The 19375-nt window shown below is 38.0% G+C and overlaps 5 protein-coding genes and 1 long non-coding RNA gene across 14 annotated transcripts in view; 2 read left to right on the forward strand and 4 right to left on the reverse strand.

The window, feature by feature from the left end:
* atos (atos homolog atossa) overlaps positions 1 to 4042 on the reverse strand; it is a 43825-nt gene extending 39783 nt beyond the window's left edge. The window contains exon 1 of the mRNA XM_033330109.2: positions 3767 to 4042. The gene's annotated coding sequence lies outside the window, so the exon portion shown is untranslated. The remainder of the gene's footprint in view (positions 1 to 3766) is intronic.
* A 1023-nt stretch (positions 4043 to 5065) lies between these two features.
* On the reverse strand, positions 5066 to 6695 carry LOC117154815 (translation machinery-associated protein 7 homolog). 2 transcript variants are annotated; one of them, XM_076622861.1, is made up of 2 exons: positions 6598 to 6695; positions 5066 to 5449 (listed from the first exon to the last, which is right to left on the reverse strand). In XM_076622861.1, the coding sequence occupies exon 2, from the start codon at positions 5446 to 5448 to the stop codon at positions 5254 to 5256; it is 195 nt and encodes a 64-aa protein (XP_076478976.1). In that variant the 5' UTR covers position 5449; positions 6598 to 6695; the 3' UTR covers positions 5066 to 5253. The 2 variants fall into 2 exon arrangements, with proteins under 2 accessions (XP_076478976.1, XP_033186009.1); XM_033330118.2 differs by lacking the exon at positions 6598 to 6695 and adding an exon at positions 5871 to 6026.
* Dhfr (dihydrofolate reductase) lies at positions 6299 to 7446 on the forward strand. The gene is made up of 5 exons (XM_033330116.2): positions 6299 to 6532; positions 6605 to 6760; positions 6839 to 6962; positions 7092 to 7201; positions 7319 to 7446. Exons 1-5 carry the CDS (start codon positions 6456 to 6458, stop codon positions 7392 to 7394), a joined length of 543 nt encoding a protein of 180 aa, XP_033186007.1. The 5' UTR covers positions 6299 to 6455; the 3' UTR covers positions 7395 to 7446.
* Positions 7447 to 8351: 905 nt separating this feature from the next.
* Positions 8352 to 9457, reverse strand: HINT1 (histidine triad nucleotide binding protein 1). Its single transcript, XM_033330117.2, has 2 exons — positions 9125 to 9457; positions 8352 to 8757 (listed from the first exon to the last, which is right to left on the reverse strand). The coding sequence occupies exons 1-2, from the start codon at positions 9326 to 9328 to the stop codon at positions 8488 to 8490; spliced, it is 474 nt and encodes a 157-aa protein (XP_033186008.1). The 5' UTR covers positions 9329 to 9457; the 3' UTR covers positions 8352 to 8487.
* A 226-nt stretch (positions 9458 to 9683) lies between these two features.
* LOC117154818 (cyclin-dependent kinase 4) overlaps positions 9684 to 19375 on the reverse strand; it is a 33816-nt gene continuing 24124 nt past the window's right edge. The window contains exons 1-6 of one of the 8 annotated variants that reach the window (XM_076622511.1): positions 13780 to 15032; positions 12874 to 12978; positions 11788 to 12458; positions 11369 to 11713; positions 10868 to 11028; positions 9684 to 10786 (exon numbers count right to left, since the gene is read on the reverse strand). In XM_076622511.1, coding sequence (XP_076478626.1) covers positions 10567 to 10786; positions 10868 to 11028; positions 11369 to 11713; positions 11788 to 12438 — 1377 coding nt within the window. In that variant the 5' untranslated portion in view covers positions 12439 to 12458; positions 12874 to 12978; positions 13780 to 15032 and the 3' untranslated portion in view covers positions 9684 to 10566. The other 7 variants (XM_033330128.2, XM_033330134.2, XM_033330127.2 and 4 more) reach the window with 7 other exon arrangements.
* On the forward strand, positions 15989 to 17916 carry LOC143303300 (uncharacterized). The gene is made up of 2 exons (XR_013059470.1): positions 15989 to 16394; positions 16477 to 17916. It is a non-coding gene; the product is annotated as an uncharacterized LOC143303300 (long non-coding RNA).

The following is a 19375-nucleotide window of genomic DNA, read 5'->3' on the forward strand; positions in this document are numbered from 1 at the left end:
ATGTTTGAAACATAAAACCTATGTTAGGTATTCGATGCAAGTATTTATTAAAGGTATTTAAATTTTTATACATCCTCGGATTGATTCCAAATTTGACCGATATAATCATGACGATCGTGTCTCGTTTCAATGTTAACGAAAGTTCGAAATGTTTTATATTAATACATATCATATACGCGTAAGTGTTTTTTATACAAGTGTTAAATTACCTTCGGAAACTTCGCGTATGTTGGTGCTACGTTTCGCAGAATTTGAATTAATCCCGAGCGAAACTCACCGTGCTATACGTGGCTTCCGATTCATTCCCATTTCTGTTCATAATTAACCAGCGAAACTTAGAAGAGTTCCCGTGTATATAAACCGCGTTCGACTATGAACGTGTAACAAAACTTCGACCTTCGTTTGATATCAATTTTGATACCGTATTATGTGCATGGAAATGATTCGTGTCACAAATTATTGTTGTCAACGAACGATCATAAACTCGAATATTTGTAGATTGTCGGCTTGGTTCGGAGCTTGTGAAACGCGATTACGAAATACTTGACGCGAACACGTACGTTTGGATAATGGAACGAAAAACTGGAAGTGATGGTTATTAAGTGAAAGAAAACGATGACTATTAAGTAAAAGAAACTGATCGTTAACGGACTTTTTATAATTCGACGACCGTTAAACTGTTTACGATGCAACTTTTTTTGGAGTAAATCAAATCAATAATAACTGACGTAAGTGATGCCTACGTGCAATCTTTAAAATAATGCGGCTGATTGGCGTCAATTGACGCGGAAGCTCGTTGAATCCATTCAACGACAGAAAAAAATCCTATTCTTCGGTTTTATTCCGATGGCAAAAAAGCTCTGCACAACTGTTACGACTTAGTCGTTCGCGTAGGTGCGAATCGTTAAAGAGTTGCACAAGGTTACTTGTAGCGAGTACGCGAACGTGATGACGAGGCCAAAACTAGCAACGAGAAACTGATGCACCTGGAACGCAGGCAACCGAGACGAAACACACGTACCGCAGACGAAAAAACGCGTGCGTTACATCATTTCCTTATCGAACGTAACTACGCTTCCTTTTAAACCGCTATATCAGAAGCAAAAGCTGCGGCTTATCAGCGCGCTGAGAACGATTAAATGGCATACTATCGCAATCTTAATTGTCTCTTCCGAAATCGGCTGACTTTAATCCTGTAAACACGGATACATGTTTTTGAACTGTTGAATATTTACGTTGTCCAACAATTGATTTTCGACATCTCTAATGGCCGAATGTTCAATATTCCTCAGCATAGAAATTTCGAAATTTCGAATTTCAAATATTCGCATTTACAAATCCTTTGTGACCCGAATGTCTAATCCCTCGGTGTGAATATTTAAATTTTCAAATTATGAAATATTTACATTTCAAATATTTAAAACAATCCAAATCCCTCGACTCGATAAACTAACAAATTTCCAGTGACAAATTTCTCTCTTTTCTTCAAATTTTCAAATTCTCGTGTTATATACACGTTCCAACTTTTTAATATCTACATTTTCAAATTTTCAACATTGAAACTTTCGAGCCGAGTAATTATCAAGACTGGATTATTTCCGATCACACTATAATAAATATCAGTACGTAGGTATGTTTTCTTTCGTAATTGCCTTACTATACACACCAGACTAGACCCACACATGTTTATTACCGTATTAAAAATCTGACGCAATGAACCATCGTGACGCGTAGCACAGCCAGTGCAAATTACGAAAACTGGATAAAAGTCAACGTAAGATTAAGAGAAAAGTACGTACTAACCATCTTACGTATCGAAGACACGTGTTAGATCTATTAAATGGCCAGTATTCGCGTGCGTTTCGATGCAACGAGAGATTGACGCAACCCGTAATCGAAATTAATAAAGAAAACGGAAGATTTGAGGCACTGATCTCCCTCCGATCGAAAAGGAACAGAAGGTCAAAGTTAATCTCGTCCACGTTCATGATTTATATCGGGTTATATTAAAGTAGAGGCACGCCGCTCACCCTCTAGTTTTCCACATGTGCATCCGAATGCGTCACAAGCTTGTCGTAGCGATTATTTCGCAACGTGTCACGAATCGATCGAACAATGTTTTCCACTTCTCGATCGAAGAATTTAAAGGATGGTTTTTCGTAACGAGCGTTGTGTAATTTGCAAGTGTTGGATGTGAACACTCGAACGAGTATTCATTATATTCGAATGATTTCAACATGTAAAATAATTCAGTCGTACGAAAAAAAAAACTACGTTGATCCTATAATGCCATAACTTGAAAAGTATAGAAAATCGATGATGTTACAGATATTGTTCTTTTAAATTTACCCCAAAGCTTAAAATTAATTTATATCTATTCTACGGTTATTAATAATTTACGACAGTAATTTGTTCCTTGACGACTGAATATCAATCATCTGCTTATATAAGAAAATAAAAAAATTACTAAAATGGGCAATTAATCAATTTGTTTTTTTTTAAGGCTCGATTCTCGTTCATTTGGCACATTCGATGGAAAAAGTTAAACACTCGTACATTGATATCTATCGTTCTCAAGATTACTAAACTATTAACGGATAAATAAGATTCTCATTTCTAAACAATGATGAAAAGCGTGACGTTAGAATGAAAAAAGATTCAAGGTAACGATGACACCACGACGCTTCAACTTTACATCAGACTATTTTAATAGTTTCTCAAAGTCCCTAAATTTCTAAATGGAAGATTACCGTGCGGTATCTTTCAATCATTTGCGTAAATTTCCTAATGTATCCTTGCGTATAACATCTATCTAACTTATCAGTCTACGTAAATTACATATACTATGTACATATACAATCAGAAAGAAAACTTGTAATCTTGTAACGCGAAAAATCCCAATAGTCAAAGTATACGTGTCTAACATCTACCTAACTTATCAGTAGATCGTGGACTTTTATGTGTTTATAGGAAATTTAAAAGTGCAAATGTATATAGAATATGCGTGCTGTACAAAACTACATGAAATGTTAAAAAAAAAAATAGCATACTTGTTACGTTTAATAAATGACACGAATAGTTCTTTAGATTCTGTTTTATCGCTTATATTCACGAAAGTATGATATTACATAAGAATCTGTAGTCTACTTATGGGAGATAATAAATTAAGTACCTTAACGATGTTCAATCAGAAAGAAAGCTAGTAATCTTGTAACACAAAGTATACGCGTCTAACATTTACCTAGCTTATCAGTCAAAGTAAATTAAATACCTTAACGACGTTCGATCAGAAAGAAAGCTCGTAATCTCTCAACACGAGAAAGCCCAATGGACAATGTATATACGCGTGGCGAAGACTAGATATACGCATTAACCGTGCTCTCTCTTCCTCTTAATACGCGATACAACACACCTACAATGGGCCATTTATGCGAGCACCGCGTTACTCACACATGTCAAGCCAGGAAATCGCGCTCGATCATCTCGCTAGTAGTTACAACGCAACCCTCTGGGGGTGGAGGAGGTAGAGAAAAAGCACAAGGTTCGCAATATGGTACGTGATGCAGGTGAATAACATGGTGTCCCTTTGTAGTTATACGCAACACATGCATCATACCGTCCATGACAGAGAGCGTTTACGTGACGCACATAGTAGAACGAGAAGAAGAAAACACACATTTCCTATCTCTGTCTATTGGAACGTCAGAAACGAACTGTCACTCTAGAGAAAGAGAAAGAGAGCCATAGATTGGTCGTATGTACTCACCGATTTGTAATATCACGCGAGGTAGCACGATCCACCGAGCCTGGAGTCGTTCCCGTGGGTCAAATGATCCTGACGAGCTCCATGGTTTTCCCGAACTACCGACGCACTCGTGAATTCGTCCCTCGCTGCTCTGGCTCCTCTGTCACGGTACACGCGAGAACCTTTTCGATCGTCCTTTGCGTGCAGACTCGACGAAAGAGGTTTGACGGCTGCGAGACTCGACCAACGCAAGCACTCACGACCACCTCGAAGGTCTGTTGCCAACTGACCCAGCCAGTGACAGCTCTTCGCGATTCACCACGTTTACCACCGTACTTCCAATAAAGTAACTATCGCAAGCTCTTGCGATGCCACTCCGATGCCTGTCTGAAACACCGCAAAGCTTTTCATGAGCGAATCCTCCTATAAACCACGGGATTTCCCTGAAAAACCGTGTGTTATTAAATGCCACAGGACCTTATGGAACCTTATTCGTACTATAGAATTTGTTTTAAGCTTTTGTAAGATACGACAATTAGGTTTTATGATATGTCAATAAAGAATTGGGAGGCAGAATATTGACATATATATTTTAGACTTTCTCAGCTTGTTTGAAGGTTTAGTTAGGTATTTGGGTACAAGGGATTCTTCCTAATTAAACGAAATATCGAAAATGGAGTTCTTAGATTTATTTCAAATGATTATTCTGATCGAAAGCTGATAGTATGAGGAAGAAAGAAAGCAGAGGAAATATGGCCGAAAAATTTTTTTCACGAAAGTTGTCGACACTGTCGATCATATGGCAATCAGCTGTAATTCACGTTTCTTCAATGGACATATGTTTGTATCGCATTTACGAAATAAGTGATCAGAAAGATAACTAGCATGTATTGTTTGTAACAGACTAATGGTGTCTTCTCTAACACCGTATTTTATTGTTATTGCACGATAATATCAATTTAACACACGCGACTGCATTATTTATGCGGGTTTGAAATCTCTGAAGGCAGCATTTTAACTCAAGGTTAATTGATTTAACGGTTTATTATTTGACAATTGAATTAGATTTAGATCAAATCTGGGACTAAGCAATTAAAATGTACGAAATTTGACCGATGACAATAAATTAACGATCGCGGAATTGTAACTATCTTTCTCCTTTAGAGAAAGATATTTAAAAAGAGGATTATTTAAAAAGAATTTTTATTATTTCACAACTATCAGTACTTAACGCTTATGTAGATCTATTACAAACTTAGAAGTATATGAAATCGTTTTAACTGTGTTTCAATGTGATATCAATAACATTAAAAATGCAAATACCTATGAAATGTGTATATTGCTATGATTTAATCCATAAATGTTTTATTTACAAATGTTTAACCATTTCTCAGAGTTGGAAGTCTGAAACATGTTCCAGATGGTATACTAGTTGATAATATCAAAATCATGTCTTGATAAGAACACGGTGTGTAAGATAATTGTATTTATTCTCAGTCTCAACTGCATCACTTTTTGCCAGATTTCTTTATACCACCAGTGACAAGAGGACCCCTTTGACTTGCTTTCTTTGCAGCTTCAGCAAGCGCTTTCTGCTGTTCCTTTTGTTTTTGCTTGAATGCTACATCTTCTTCATCCAATACTTTTGATTCCTTCTTTGGTGCCTTCAGGGGCTTTTTCTTACCACCTTCGCGGCCAGACATTCTAAAAGTGAATTCTCAATTAGATATAATATTCTTAAAATAAACAATGAAATTGCAATTTGCTTATCTTAATGTGATAATATAAATTACAATATAAAAGAGGAGAAAACATTGGTTTGAAATGAGATAATTAGTTTCGAGCATCAAATTACAAAAAAAGAAAAAAGCTTTCTTACAAAACATAACCTACGAAGTTTCTCTCATGTCAGAATCGATAATGTTACTCAGCTTATCAAAAATATTACATGGTTTAAGCATACAATTTAATATGACTAAAATGCATGATGCAACAAGAGACTTATTACGCACAAAACTTAAGACTACACCGAAACTAATATGAACAATGTGTGAAATAATCAAATGCATAAATTAGAACAATAACCTAATTTAAGTAAAAGTACATAATGGTAATAATCTTTTACCTTATAATACTGTGAAATTTCACAAATAATCAAATTAATATTACAAATTTAACGTGTCAGAACTGAATACTCTTATTCAGGAGCAAAGTTTGGTTATCACGTCTCAAGCTGAAATGTCGCATGCATGCCACTCAATGGTTAAGATAGATTACGCTGCCATCTATCAAAAAGAAGGTGACGAACTACTAACTTTTAATACTTGAATTGCCATCTAGCGGCGAATTGGCGCAATTTAGTTGAATCCTAAGATTTCCACTACAGGGCAATAAACAAATGATTTATACATAATGATTAAACAGAATAAATAACTTACAATGTAAATAAAATACACCGACTTTTTCCTCTTTATTTCTTACTTTTTAAATATATATTTAAGCTCTCTTTGTTAGGAAGACTGTGCTGTCCTCTATATCTTTTTAATTCTTTATCTTAACGGTTAAATAATTATATCTGATCATACTTGTTGTGTCGCTTAAATATAACTATTCTTAAACATAACTTCCCAAAGAAAGAAGTAATAATATGTATTGACACATTTGCTACTTGATTAAACAAGTATTACAAAAATTTGAGTTGTTAGTGAAAATGAACTTAAATTTAATTGCGGCAGCATGTGAAGGGATGGGTATTGGTGTAAAAGGAACGTTACCATGGAGACTTAAGTAAGAAACAATGAAAGTTACATTATAAATGCAAATAATGTAGCACATTATAATCTATTCCTTACCTTATAGAAGTGAAATGGCATTCTTTACGTCTATGACAACGAATACGAAAGACCCAAATAAAAAGAATGTTGTTTTAATGGGACGAAGGACGTGGGAATGTATTCCAAAGAAGTACAAACCATTAAAAAATCGAATAAACATAGTACTTACGTCACAGTCTTTGTAAGGATGACTCATTTTTATTAACGATTTGAAATTAAAGTAATTTTTTAAATTTATAAAGAATAATTAACTATGTAGAGATTATGGGGACGATGCGATAGTATGCAAAAGTATTCCACATGCTCTCGAAGTGATTAAAAAACCTACATTAAAAGATCAAATCGAAGGCATATGGGTAATAGGTGGAAGTTCCGTATACAAGGTACGACATCTATACAAATCTCTGCTTAGGTCCTATTCCTTCAATTGCATTCTTAAAAATATTAACTTGCATAAATATCCGCAGTCTAATACAAACAGTCTCATAGAAAAGATCTAATTGGAATTTCAGGCAGCAATGGAATCTCCGAATTTTCACCGATTATATTTGACAAGAATAAAAAAACATTTTGTCTGTGATACCTTTTTCCCAACTATTCCTAATAATTTTGTTTTGATAGAGTAAGTATTCTTATAATTTTTCTTAACTATCCCGAATAATTTTATTTTACCATACACTTAATTATTTTTATTTTCTTTGAAATTATTTCATATTTGTTTCCTTTTTCATTGATTCAGTGATCCTAACATTCCTCAAGGCGTTCAAGAAGAAAACGATATACAATTCGTATATGAAGTGTATGAAAAAAAATAGATTTTTGTATCTGAAAATTATTTAAAAGTAAAAATGTGAAATTTTGACCGTACTATTTTGGCTGCCACGCTGAAACCACATGTTTCATTCAGGACGTCACAGTGTTTTAACACAGTGCATCATTAGATGCAAGATTTGTTCTCATTTTTTTTATTGATGTTCTAATGAAAATGTTTTTGTTCAATGGGGCACTTTTTATTTGAAAGTATCTTCTATTTATCAGTCGCCCGTATTCGTGACGCTTATTTGACTACTTGCGAAGCATCGTCGTGGATATTTGAACAGATATTCCACAGGAAGTAATAAAACTATTGAATTGTCATAAAAGTAATACGAAAATGGTTTATTAAGAAAATTATTTAGAATGTAAAACTTTGAAGCAGTCTATACAAAGCTGCGTTTGGTCGGGACAATTTGGACAGAAAGCTGCTGTTTTATCTGCATAACATAGTTTGCATGCGCTTGCGGAATCATTTTTTCGAACGGCGATATTATGCTGACTCCGTCGAAGACAAGCGTTTGTCTCACCAAATTGAATTGTACTTTCCTCGGTATCATCAGTTCTTCTTTATTCCTCAATGACCAATTCTTATAAAATGTTGTCAACAGTATCGTCATTACATTCAGTATCACTACGATTGCGCTTATCAATATCCGAATCAGAATCAGACGATGTAATTCTATTTTTATTTCTGATTTCTTCCTCATCGCTGCTAGCCGAATTTGTGTAAGCCTCGTAAAAGTTTTCTTTTTCACTGCTATTTGACTCACTAAGAAATAAGTTTTCCATTTTTCTTTTCGATATTGTAACGAATTAGGACAGAGATTTTAAGTTATCTAAAATATCGGTGGGAGTACCAAGCAGAATACGCTTGGTACAGCGGCACTCGTGGCCTGAAGAAGATTTCATTGAAAATACGCGCGGCAATCAACGTGTTAAACTGAGACAATTAAAACTGACAAGGGCATAATATTATTTATTCATCAAGAACATGAAAAATGTTACGTCAAAGATTATTATCATGACAATAGATACTTTTTATAATCCCAAATTATAATTAGATATTAGATACATTAAGAGAAACGAAATTCCTTAACCAGGCGGCCACTTCATTTGACGACCACCAAGAACATGTAGATGCAAATGATAGACCGATTGTGCACCATGCTTGCCATCGTTGATGACTAAACGAAATCCGTCATTGAGACCTTGTTGCTTCGCTACCTTACGAGCAACTATCATTAAATGACCCAGCAAAGCTTCGTCCCCGTCTTCGGCAGTTGAAAGTTGCGGAATTGGTTTTCGTGGAATCACCAGGAAATGCACCGGTGCTTGGCCGTTAATGTCATGAAATGCAACGCACTAACACATTAAAAAATTTGTTTCATTAGCAGAATTCTAACGACAAAGTAAATTATGTAAGAGTACGCTTCGAAGATTCTAAACGTTTACATATAGTATCACTTCGCAAAAAGAATTAAAAAATACTGAAAGAAATTAAGGAAAGCATCTATATACAGTAAGTTCACAAATAGAGAATTTGAATTAATTTGTTAATGTTACGGTTATGATATAGTACAAAATAAATTATGTACCTTAATTATACATACAACTATTACTAATTGCTATGGAGACATACAAACCAGTAAATAACCTTAAATTTTCATGACAGAAATATAATATTTGATATTTCAGAACAATATGCTTCCGATCATTTAATTCGATTTACCTGATCATCCTCGTAAATGAAATTACAAGGTATTTCTTTACGCAATATCTTCCCGAAAATAGTATCTTCTGAGGGAGCTGCAGTTTGGGCTTTTTCAACTTCGGTCGCCATTTTTCTCCAGCATGGAGTATGATGTGATAGATTAGCATTGAAATATGGTACACGTTTACACGAATTTATAGCGAGATTTAAAAGCAGCCTCATTTCGAGAGTACTTAAAATACCTTTAAAGGCTTAACACGTTATTCTTTCGAGTTCACACCGGAATAATTCACTAATTTAGCGTTTATGTATATCAGTAGAATAATCGGGAATAGTTTACGATAAAAAAAAGGGCAATGTCCAACACGCCATGTCAGAAATTACAAGTGGCGGTAAATTTGAATCGAAATTTGAATGAAAATTCGTATATTTATGAACACAATTAAAAGGATTTAAGTAAAGATATTTCATATATTTTTACAGATTCTATTATTAGACTATCGACCGATTACTATTCTTTTTTTAATACAATTTCAGTTTAAGAATAGTTTCGATATATAAAACTATAAAATCTTTATTTTACTGTACAGTCTTTTCATGCGTCTTTCACATATTTTTACAAACTGCATAATCATGTATATATATATATATTATTCGCCTAATATTAAGATTTATACACATACTAGAGATAAAATACATTATTAACTCCTATTCGTTATTATCTTTACATACATATGGCAGTGTACTTTCTGGTTTTTTTACGGGAGATCCTATGTCTTTCCGACAAATCTAACGGGTCAGTAGGCCCCAGTCTTACAAGAATAACGCTACTTAATGGTACGTAATTACAGTTAAGTTTAATTACATAGAAAATTAAGGCATAGGTTGTGAACGTTCCAACGACTTTGGAAGGCACACCTAGTCAATTATTACACAAAATCATTTTTGGTGCGCGTGATATATGTAAATCCCATTTATTTTTGCAAGAAAGTATCTTCTACTTTACTTACAAAAAATGGAACGTCGATATAATTGAATTCATAGATATTATGAAACTAATAGTAATATTAAAAATACTTCTTAGATATTACCTAAATAAATAAGGTCAACAATATTATCGTTAGATACATAATTATAATTAAACTATGACGATTTCTCGAAATTAGCTAATGGTCGTATGATTTAAATATGATGATGATACGCTTCATAGAGTGTAGTAAACGTATTTTGCAATTGTAATTTCTAAATGAGAAAGGAATATTTATAAATCGTATATAGTTACGAAAATCCCTATTGTACTATATTCGTAATAAACTATACTATCCGCTTAAAAACAAAATGCTACGATGTCCTTAAAAAAAATAATACGCTTACATACTTTTGGATATACCAACGTCAGTCTACGTTTCAAAAATTACTAAAGATACCAAAAACAAAAAAATACTCAGAAATAATAATCATCACGAGTCATCTTCAGCGAAATACCGATGTCTGAGAGCCTGAGCTGCAGTTAATCGTCTATGAGGATCAAACATAAGCATACTTTTAATTAAATCTAATCCGTGTTCATTGAGATCAGGTATTATTGACTCAAGAGGTTTTGGTACCCTATAAGGGAAAGCTGTCCAACTAAGGGACACATTTTCTGGCCATTCTTCATACGCTGGAGTTCCAATTGTTCTGTAGAACAATTAAAATATATTTAAATTTAAACTATTTTCTTATACGAAACAAAAACGGCGGATATCTTCAATAACTTACCGGAAAATCCTATCAAGTTGATCGCCTTCGCTTGTACCTGGGAAAAGAGGTTCAAGTATACTCAATTCTGCTAATATGCATCCTACGGACCAAATGTCAACAGCGGTGGCATAAGAGCAGCCCAGGAGGACTTCCGGGGCGCGATACCACTGCGTTACGACCTATAATTGTCAATAATTTTAATGGTTTAATGATTAGGATATACAATCATAGATATAAACGGAAGCATTACAGCGAGGTAATAAAATTGAAATAGTAGTGAAAATTTACAAATTTCAGGGGCTGAAACGAATAATCTGACGCATTTTCGAAAATAGATTTATCTGTATGAAAAAAAGGGAACGATTAATATCGTTGAACTGATAATAGCAATTAATTTATAGTAGAAAATAAACTGGTTTAGCTGCGGTTAAATTATCCAGTTACCTTACTTTAATGCTTTCTTTTACCTCACTGTATCGTTTCAACAATGTTCGCCGTTTGTACAATGTGTCAACCTACCACAGAAGTCAATCTCATTTCAAAGTCGTACGTTTTCGCCAATCCAAAATCTGCGATTTTTATTCTCCCCTCTCGGGATACCAATAGATTTTGTGGTTTCAAATCCCTGTGAATGATCCTGTGACTGTGTAAAAATTCGACTCCTTTCAGTATCTCCTGCGACATTTGTTTCAGCAGATGAGACGGGATACCTGACTCTGAACAGGAGGACATGTAAGACGCTAAATCCCTTTCTACGTGTTCGAACACCAACCATAAAGTCAACCCTCGATCTAGCCTCTCCGGCATCCCATCGGCGGAAGGCAAGTGTAGATAATTCCCTTGACAAACGTCCAACAGTCTTACCTGCACGCATAACAGACAATGTGAATGCAAATATTAATATAATGCCACTTAAGCACACGGTCTATACGACTTACGATGTGAGGATGCTCGAATCTTTCGAGCTGTTTCAAGGTAGCTATTTCTCTTAACGTAGACGTGGGTAGTCCATCTGCTGTCAGCGGCACCCTAACTTTTTTTAGCGCTACGACTTGTCCTGTATTCAAGTCTTTGGCCTTGTAAACGGTACCGTAAGCTCCATTGCCGATCAAAGACAATTCCTGATACGATGCATCCTCGCCGAGTAAGGAAGTCTGAATTTGTACATCGCTATCCGACTCTGACCTCTTGCTAGAGCTACCAGATAGTTCTTCCTGACCACTGTACTTCATTTGTATGATCGTTTCAAAGCTACCAAACTGTCCTTCCTTCGAGGAGCCAGCCTTCACGTTTGCCGGCCCCTCCAAGTTAGTTTGGATCAGTTGCTTGGTGCTGTCCAAAGATTCCTCGCTGATCTGGAAAGGATTCGTCTCCGACTCGCTGCCTGGTATCAATTCGATCGTGTTCTTCGGCAAGGAACTCGTGCTCGTTAACTTCTCCACGCTCTCCAATTTTTCCGTGCTCAAATCATGCTCCTTCTCGGACGTTCCCTCGATCGAAGCCTCGGAGAACTTGGACTTCTTCGGTGGTGTCGGAGACGACAGATCAGGTCCGAGCTCTGAGCTCGGACGTCGAGATGTTCCAGCCATCACAACATTTTGACTTCTACCTGAAACAAGGAGGAAGCCAATGCAATCGTTTTCGCTACATTGACTACAGACAGATATCTCAAAAAGAATAACATCGACAGGTGTTTAGGAAAGGATCTTTTGAATCGGTGTTACACCTGTTTAACCACGACACGAACGATTCATCGATTTCAATCCAATTCCGACAATTATCAATACGCAAATATTGTCTTCTAAGACTACATTAAGATGTCTACGTCAAAGTACGTGCAATCTAAAATAATAAATGGATGCAATGTACCGACATACTTGGGAACAGACACTTGTGACAAACTTTGAGCGATAGATATTGCTGATTCTTGGACTTTCATTAAAATTTCCATGTACCGTACACGCGGTCGTGTTGCACCGTCTGTTATGCGACATCTGCATCGACACCTGCGTTCGTATAATAACCTTGGCCTCATCGTCGGCTTTCGAACATCTTGTAAATGGAAGTAAGAAGGGCCGGGGTTCTTATCCTTTGTTTTCTTCAGCGGTAATACGCAGTGATCGCCGGCCCTGAAGAAAATTGTTCCCTGGCTATGTTACCTGGGAAATTTCTCTTCGAAGTTCATTCGTTTACGCTTTCGTGAAATTATCGTCAGTCTCTCAAAGCGCATTCCGTTTAGCGTCAAATTTTAAAAATAATATTTTAAATCACAGTTTCGTAACTATAGAACCAACGTGACAAAATATTTGATTCGATAAAACTTGAACTGAAAATGTAATAAAATGAAATTGTACTATAGTAACTTGGATTACGCGCGAATCTCTTCGTTTTTAGTTTAACTGTTTAAGTTTACTGGTACAATTTTCCATATTTATAATCAGCTTCTGTTCAGTCTTATTTTCTACTTACACAAGAATCGAATATTTTAGAACGGTATGAAATTATAACAGGTCGAATCGTTGAGAGACGCGGTGTACAAGCCTTCGTCAGCATATACAGGGTAACTAAACGTCATATGGATTAATAACGAATGAAGAAGACGTGGAAGATGATAATATCGGCTCGCGTAGAAACATACGTAAGAGCTAGTTTTCGTTGTAGCAAGTAACAAAATTCTACGGTAAAACCTAAGGACCATGGAAAGGCAACATAGTACGTATTTATGGTTTCGTAATATTTACATAGATCTAGACAAGTGTGAGTGTGTGTAACAAAGTATACGGCGTTAGATATCGTTTCTACATTTATAATATTTATGGTGTAACCGAACGTCTCGGTCGAAATAATCTTCATCAGAAAAAGGTATATATTTTATCATATCAAAGCTTCTTACGAACGAAGAGTAAATTTATGTAAAGATAGCGCATTACCCTTTTTTCCACAGACGATGCTTCGAAAAGTTGTCAACGCTATAAATACAGACGAAATGACATCTTTGTGGAGGGAGTTTCGTAGCCAACTTCATTCGCCGTCTTCATCAAATTCTTTTTATCAACTTCCTTTTGTGATAAGACCGCGTAAAAAAAAAAAACTGAACGGCACAGAGGGACAAACGTTACGTCATATGAAACGATCACGAAGTTTCCTTCACAAAGTCAAACTTTCTCAATCGTTAATTACGTTGTTGATTACCTATATCAGGACAAAAATACGAAGCCAAAAGATAAAACTGTGCGTAGGTAAGAAGAAGAGCAGCGACGAATTTCAAATTTCGTAACAGTTTCCATGTAACACTATCTCGAGACCACCTAAGCGGACCAGTCACGTGTTTCCAATGGATCACTTAGCTAGAGAACAAGAAAATGTTTTCCACGAGGAGAGGGAGAAAAAAAGGAAAGAAAAAAGGAAAGAAAAAAGAAAAGACGCGATGGGCGAGTCTCTTGAGAAACGTCTGCCTCGTGTTTCGTTGGGAACCAAGAACAAGCAGAGGAATGCAAACGCGATCAACTTTTCTGGGAATTACAAAAAGAAAAACTAGAGCGTGGTGGTGGCCAGTGAAGGAAGCGATAACATACGAAAGCTTCATCCGGCTCGATAGAAGATAAGCAACGATACGGTAGAATGAAATGGAAGGAATGTAGAATAGTAAATATGTACGTGTATCAAACTTTCTATTATCTCCTGAAAAGGTGAAGAAGAGTACTCGAGCTGTTACGTAGGCTATTACACACGGCACGTGATTCGCTTTGTTGGTAAATCAGAATGACGCTACAACGTCGAAGTTGGCACATCGGATTGCTCAACGTGTTCTGTTTCCTATCTTCCACTATGCTACTTTGTTACACGTGTTACACTATACGTATTATGTATACTATGTGTTACGAGGCGATAAAGATACATACATAATTGCGCGAAAATTCGGTAGAATTTTAAACTTTTAAACGAGCGTTGAATCGCCAGCCGATTATATGAATGAATGAACTCTTGTAAATGAGACCGCATTTTATCAATCGACCATTATCATTGTCTCATTTCCTTCACTATTAAGCGTATTCTAAACAATTTACATACTACGGTGAATAGGCTTCCTTAGACACGATTAATCGAAAAATACCTGCGATTCCGTGGACGATCGATGAATGGAAAATTAGATACAAGAAAAAAAAATATATATATATATTAGGCAGAGATACCGTGTGGACTTTTGGTGAGACAGGAAACGTCGCATAGACGAATAAAGTAAACACGAAGGCGCCAGTAGATTTCAGATTATTCATGGGGTTGACACTACTATCTGGTCGGGTCTTTCACGCGTCCAACACTTATAGTCAGCCCTCCCATTCACTACCATTTCTAAACCGTACCAACCAATAGACTGAACGCTTGGAAACTTGTGCGTCAAATACGAGAATCATACAGCGCTACTATCGATCTGGAATTTACGATTCGATCTGATGAGACGAATGAGTCGTTCAGATCCTAGATTATTCACGAAAAAGTAACGGCCGATTACTTAACGTACGAAGAATCGCTCGTTCGAGCCGAGCACACTTATTGATTTATGCTTTTACGATGACTAATCGACCGGTCACGGCGTGTGTAACGTAGCATTTCACGGATGATGATTTGGAAAAAATTCACAGAAAAACGACGAACGATCGAAAATCGTGGTATACAGAAATTAAGTGCTCCAGATAGAGCGGGTTTCCTGATACGGTTTCGAATTTTTCTACGATAATCGTATCGATACAGCATTTACAGATATAGACAATTTTATCGCACAAGTAGCTCTTATTAGTAGAAGAATAATAAAAAGGAATAGAATTACTATAACAGATAGAATAATATAGAACGATAGGAGAAATATAGAATTATCAAAATACTTTTCATAATTATTCGTGATATTTATTTACGAATGAAAAGAAATATAACTTTATGATTTACGAATGCAAATGGTTGTTCGACGTTTCAGGCTGTGTATATATACTACGTTCGTAGCGAAAGGGTTACGAGTTATAGGTTAAAATTTCCCGCGATTCCTGCCATGGGAATGATTCACATTCCAAAGTTACTCTATCCGGGAGAGTCTCGCGAAATTGGATAGTTTCTGTTCGAATGGAAAAAGCTTGCAATGCACAAGCACGTGGTTACCTATGCACCGTGGTTCGTAAACAAGAGAACTGCGGGGGAACCACCCCCGCCAGTAAGTGGTTGACTCTTGCCTTATCTTCACGTGTCGCGACATTCCACGTTCTCACGTTTCACAGATATGCTACCGTAACGTAACAAAAGTTCTCACGATGAAAAACCTCGAGGAAATCAAGAAACAGCATCGTTATTAATCGACGCGTAAAAACCACCTATCCAACCGACGTTTTTCATCCCCTATGAAAAATGATGTCTCACAATGTATCTAAAACGTCAAAAAATCTCGCTTGTAACTGGCATATGAAATTTGTTGTAATCACGAATCACAGAAAAAACGACGTGCAACAAGTGTCGCGTGCGTGTGTTCAACGTGAAATCGTCACCGTAAAGCGCACAAGTGCGTAATCGAATTGGCTATTCGAAAAGGTTATGTGTATCCTGACGAAGATCTATTCAGAAAGGTGTACTATCTGTTCCAGCGAGAGCGTGGATTCTTCACTTACCCACCGGCTAGGTGCTGACCTCCCACGAGAGAAGCTCGGAGCGACGGCAGCGATGCGCTGTGAAGAAAAACAGAGTGCGGTGCGGTTCCACGTGCCGGAAGCGGGTATTAACGAATGCTGTTTTGTGTTCTCCCTCTACGTTCCTCTCTCTCTCAGCGTCTCGTGTCCTAAGAGATGCGAGAGCACACGGACGAGGTTCGCTTTGCACACTACAGCGGTACGATAGAAACGATGCAGGATGCACGAGAGACACTCCGGTTGCCGCGTTGCACGAGGAGGAGCACACGGCCGACCACTCGCGAGCGTAACCCAACGGCGACTCGACGAATCGTCGTGCAGCCGAGCGGCCGTGCTAGTCGAAACTCGATGGTAAGCCGACGACTGCACTGTGGACCGACCTGAAAAGTACTGACACGACCGACGGACACGCATACGGCTAGCAGACAGAGTTAGTCGTTGCCGAGCCCTCGAGGAAGTAGGCCCAACTCTCTCGAGCGGACCTCGATCGAGCCCCGTTCCCATCGACCGCTACCGACAGCTGCCGCTCTGGCCCTTCCAACGCTCCTGCCGCCACGATCGGCTTATCCGTATGCACGCGGAGAGGGAGGTTCTACGGAATAGAGTGAGACACGTTGCTGCGACGCGTAGCGTCGCGTCGCAACGCGCCCGTTACCAGGATGCCCAATGCGCGTCGGCAAGCTCACCAATTTACCCATTGACGGAACGACCGCCTCTTCCTTCGACTTTATATCACCCCTATGATGACTTACGAATTACTAGAAACCTTCCTGGAAACGCGTTACACCTCACGCGTAACGCCTGTGTTTCATACAGGACATGCATCGTGATTCATGCTCGTTATTCTTTGTAATAGCGATTTAGAAGAAGATGCGTCAGAAACACGTAATGCTATCGTTACTTAATATTTTACATGAACTTCATTCGTGGAAAATTATCGTTTCAGGGCAGGCTTTCAACGAGTCTGTAGTAGGGTATTGCGAGCTTGCCACTCGTTAGTGACGCTCGAGAAGAACGTTCAAGTAGATGCAACGAGTCTGGTGGAATATTTCGCTGTTCAGGCGTCTCTACGAGATCATAAAAATCCTATCTATCGTTTGTTTCGAGCGCACTTCCCTTGTCTTGGAGTTTCGACAGAGGACAGCGGCGAAAGAGAGGAAGAGAAAACGAGAGGTAGCCGTCGCAAGAGGAAGCGACGCCGAGGAAGAAACGAGACGGGAAGCAAACGGGGAAACAACAGAGGGACGAAGCCACGAGGACTTACGAAATCACGATCGTTGCATGCAGCGTACATTCCACGAAATTTAAAGAAGAAGTTGCACAAAGTTAGGCGCGAAATCGACATTGTCCGCGTGTCGAATAAACTTTCAATTCGAGTCACTGTCACTCGCCAACATGCACGCACGCTACTTAATTAAAGAGAACGCACCAAGATTGAACGTTTCTGCGGCGAAAATGTTCCTTTGCGTCGAGACACGGTCAAGTCCACCTCTGGAAATAACAAGATTGCTCCACGTGGTCTTGGTTTCTCACGTTAACGCGCCGATTGTCATCACGACAACATATCGGCAGGTCGTTGTTCCTGACGGTGGCGCCAAGCAGCGTTAACCCTCGCGAGGAGTCCCGGTTATCCGGCTCTTCCTCTCTCTTGTCTTCCGATCAGCGTCCGTTGCGCGTCCCGAAACATGAATGGAATGCTTCCTGCGGCGGCCGATGTACGCGAGAGACGACGACTCCGGAATGGAATGGGCCGGTAGACTCTCCAACTCAGGGACGGGCCATTATGGTCGGTGCCCTTCGTAGGGCAAGCAGCAGGCGTCCATGGCCATTGGTTTCCTAAACGCCCCTTCCCTTCAGCGCTCGAATTTCCAGAGTACAGCAACTCAACGCGACTATACCAATGCTACGAATAATACAGATACGGTAGTTGAGGAAAATATTCGAACGTTCGTACAGATATCTTATGGATATATCGTTGCGCGTTATATGAAACATTTAGAAATTTCATTGCGACTGCAACGAGAGCCGACTGTCGTGATTACGTTGTTAAAGTGTGAAGAAAAGATGTGAAAATGGTATTTATCGTGGCGTTTACATACTAATTAATCAGATCCAAACGTATCAAGTACATTTGGATATTTTATACGTCTTTGGATATTATATGCATTCTGTACATATCTGCGTCTTCAAATTTCTCATAAATGCATAGAAATTCTCGATCTACCTATTACACAGCCAGATAAAATACCAAATGAAATAAATTTTGTCGGAGCCTTCCCGATAAATGTAAGTAGGTGTCCTAATACTTATGAGCGGCAGTATACATGTCAGGAATTTTAAAAAAGCCAGATTGTTCGACCTGGCGAGACTTTTAGGAGCGTATTTTATTATGTATTCCGTTTGGTCGGATTAGGGAATCCGGTTGAAATGGTAGCGTGTCCGTTGTTTTTACGCCTGTATTTTATTCCTATTTCACCGCGATCCCTTCGTTAGTTTTGGTCTTTCATTTCTGTAAATTTCCGTGCATCCTTCGACGGATGTAAATAACACGGTCCATTTGAACGTTCTATGCTTCGAGCGTAATCGACGCGACGTTTTTCTAATTAAGAGATACATATTCGGCGTCGAGATTAAACGAGACGTCACTGGTCGTGTAACACACAGGGAGGGAGAGGAAAAAATCATTTCGCGCATCTGCGTGTGACTAAATGCGGTGTACTGTATGACGATTATGAGCATTTTCATGTGCGTCAGTGGTGATTCAAGCGGTTTGCACCAACTCACGAGTATTTCCAGCTGAAAGGTAGTAACATGCTCTTTTTGCAAACCGGTCGTCTTCCAATAGGTGATCATTGCG

This window comes from Bombus vancouverensis, chromosome 11 (assembly GCF_051014615.1).
Source record: "Bombus vancouverensis nearcticus chromosome 11, iyBomVanc1_principal, whole genome shotgun sequence".
Classification (NCBI taxonomy): domain Eukaryota; kingdom Metazoa; phylum Arthropoda; class Insecta; order Hymenoptera; family Apidae; genus Bombus; species Bombus vancouverensis.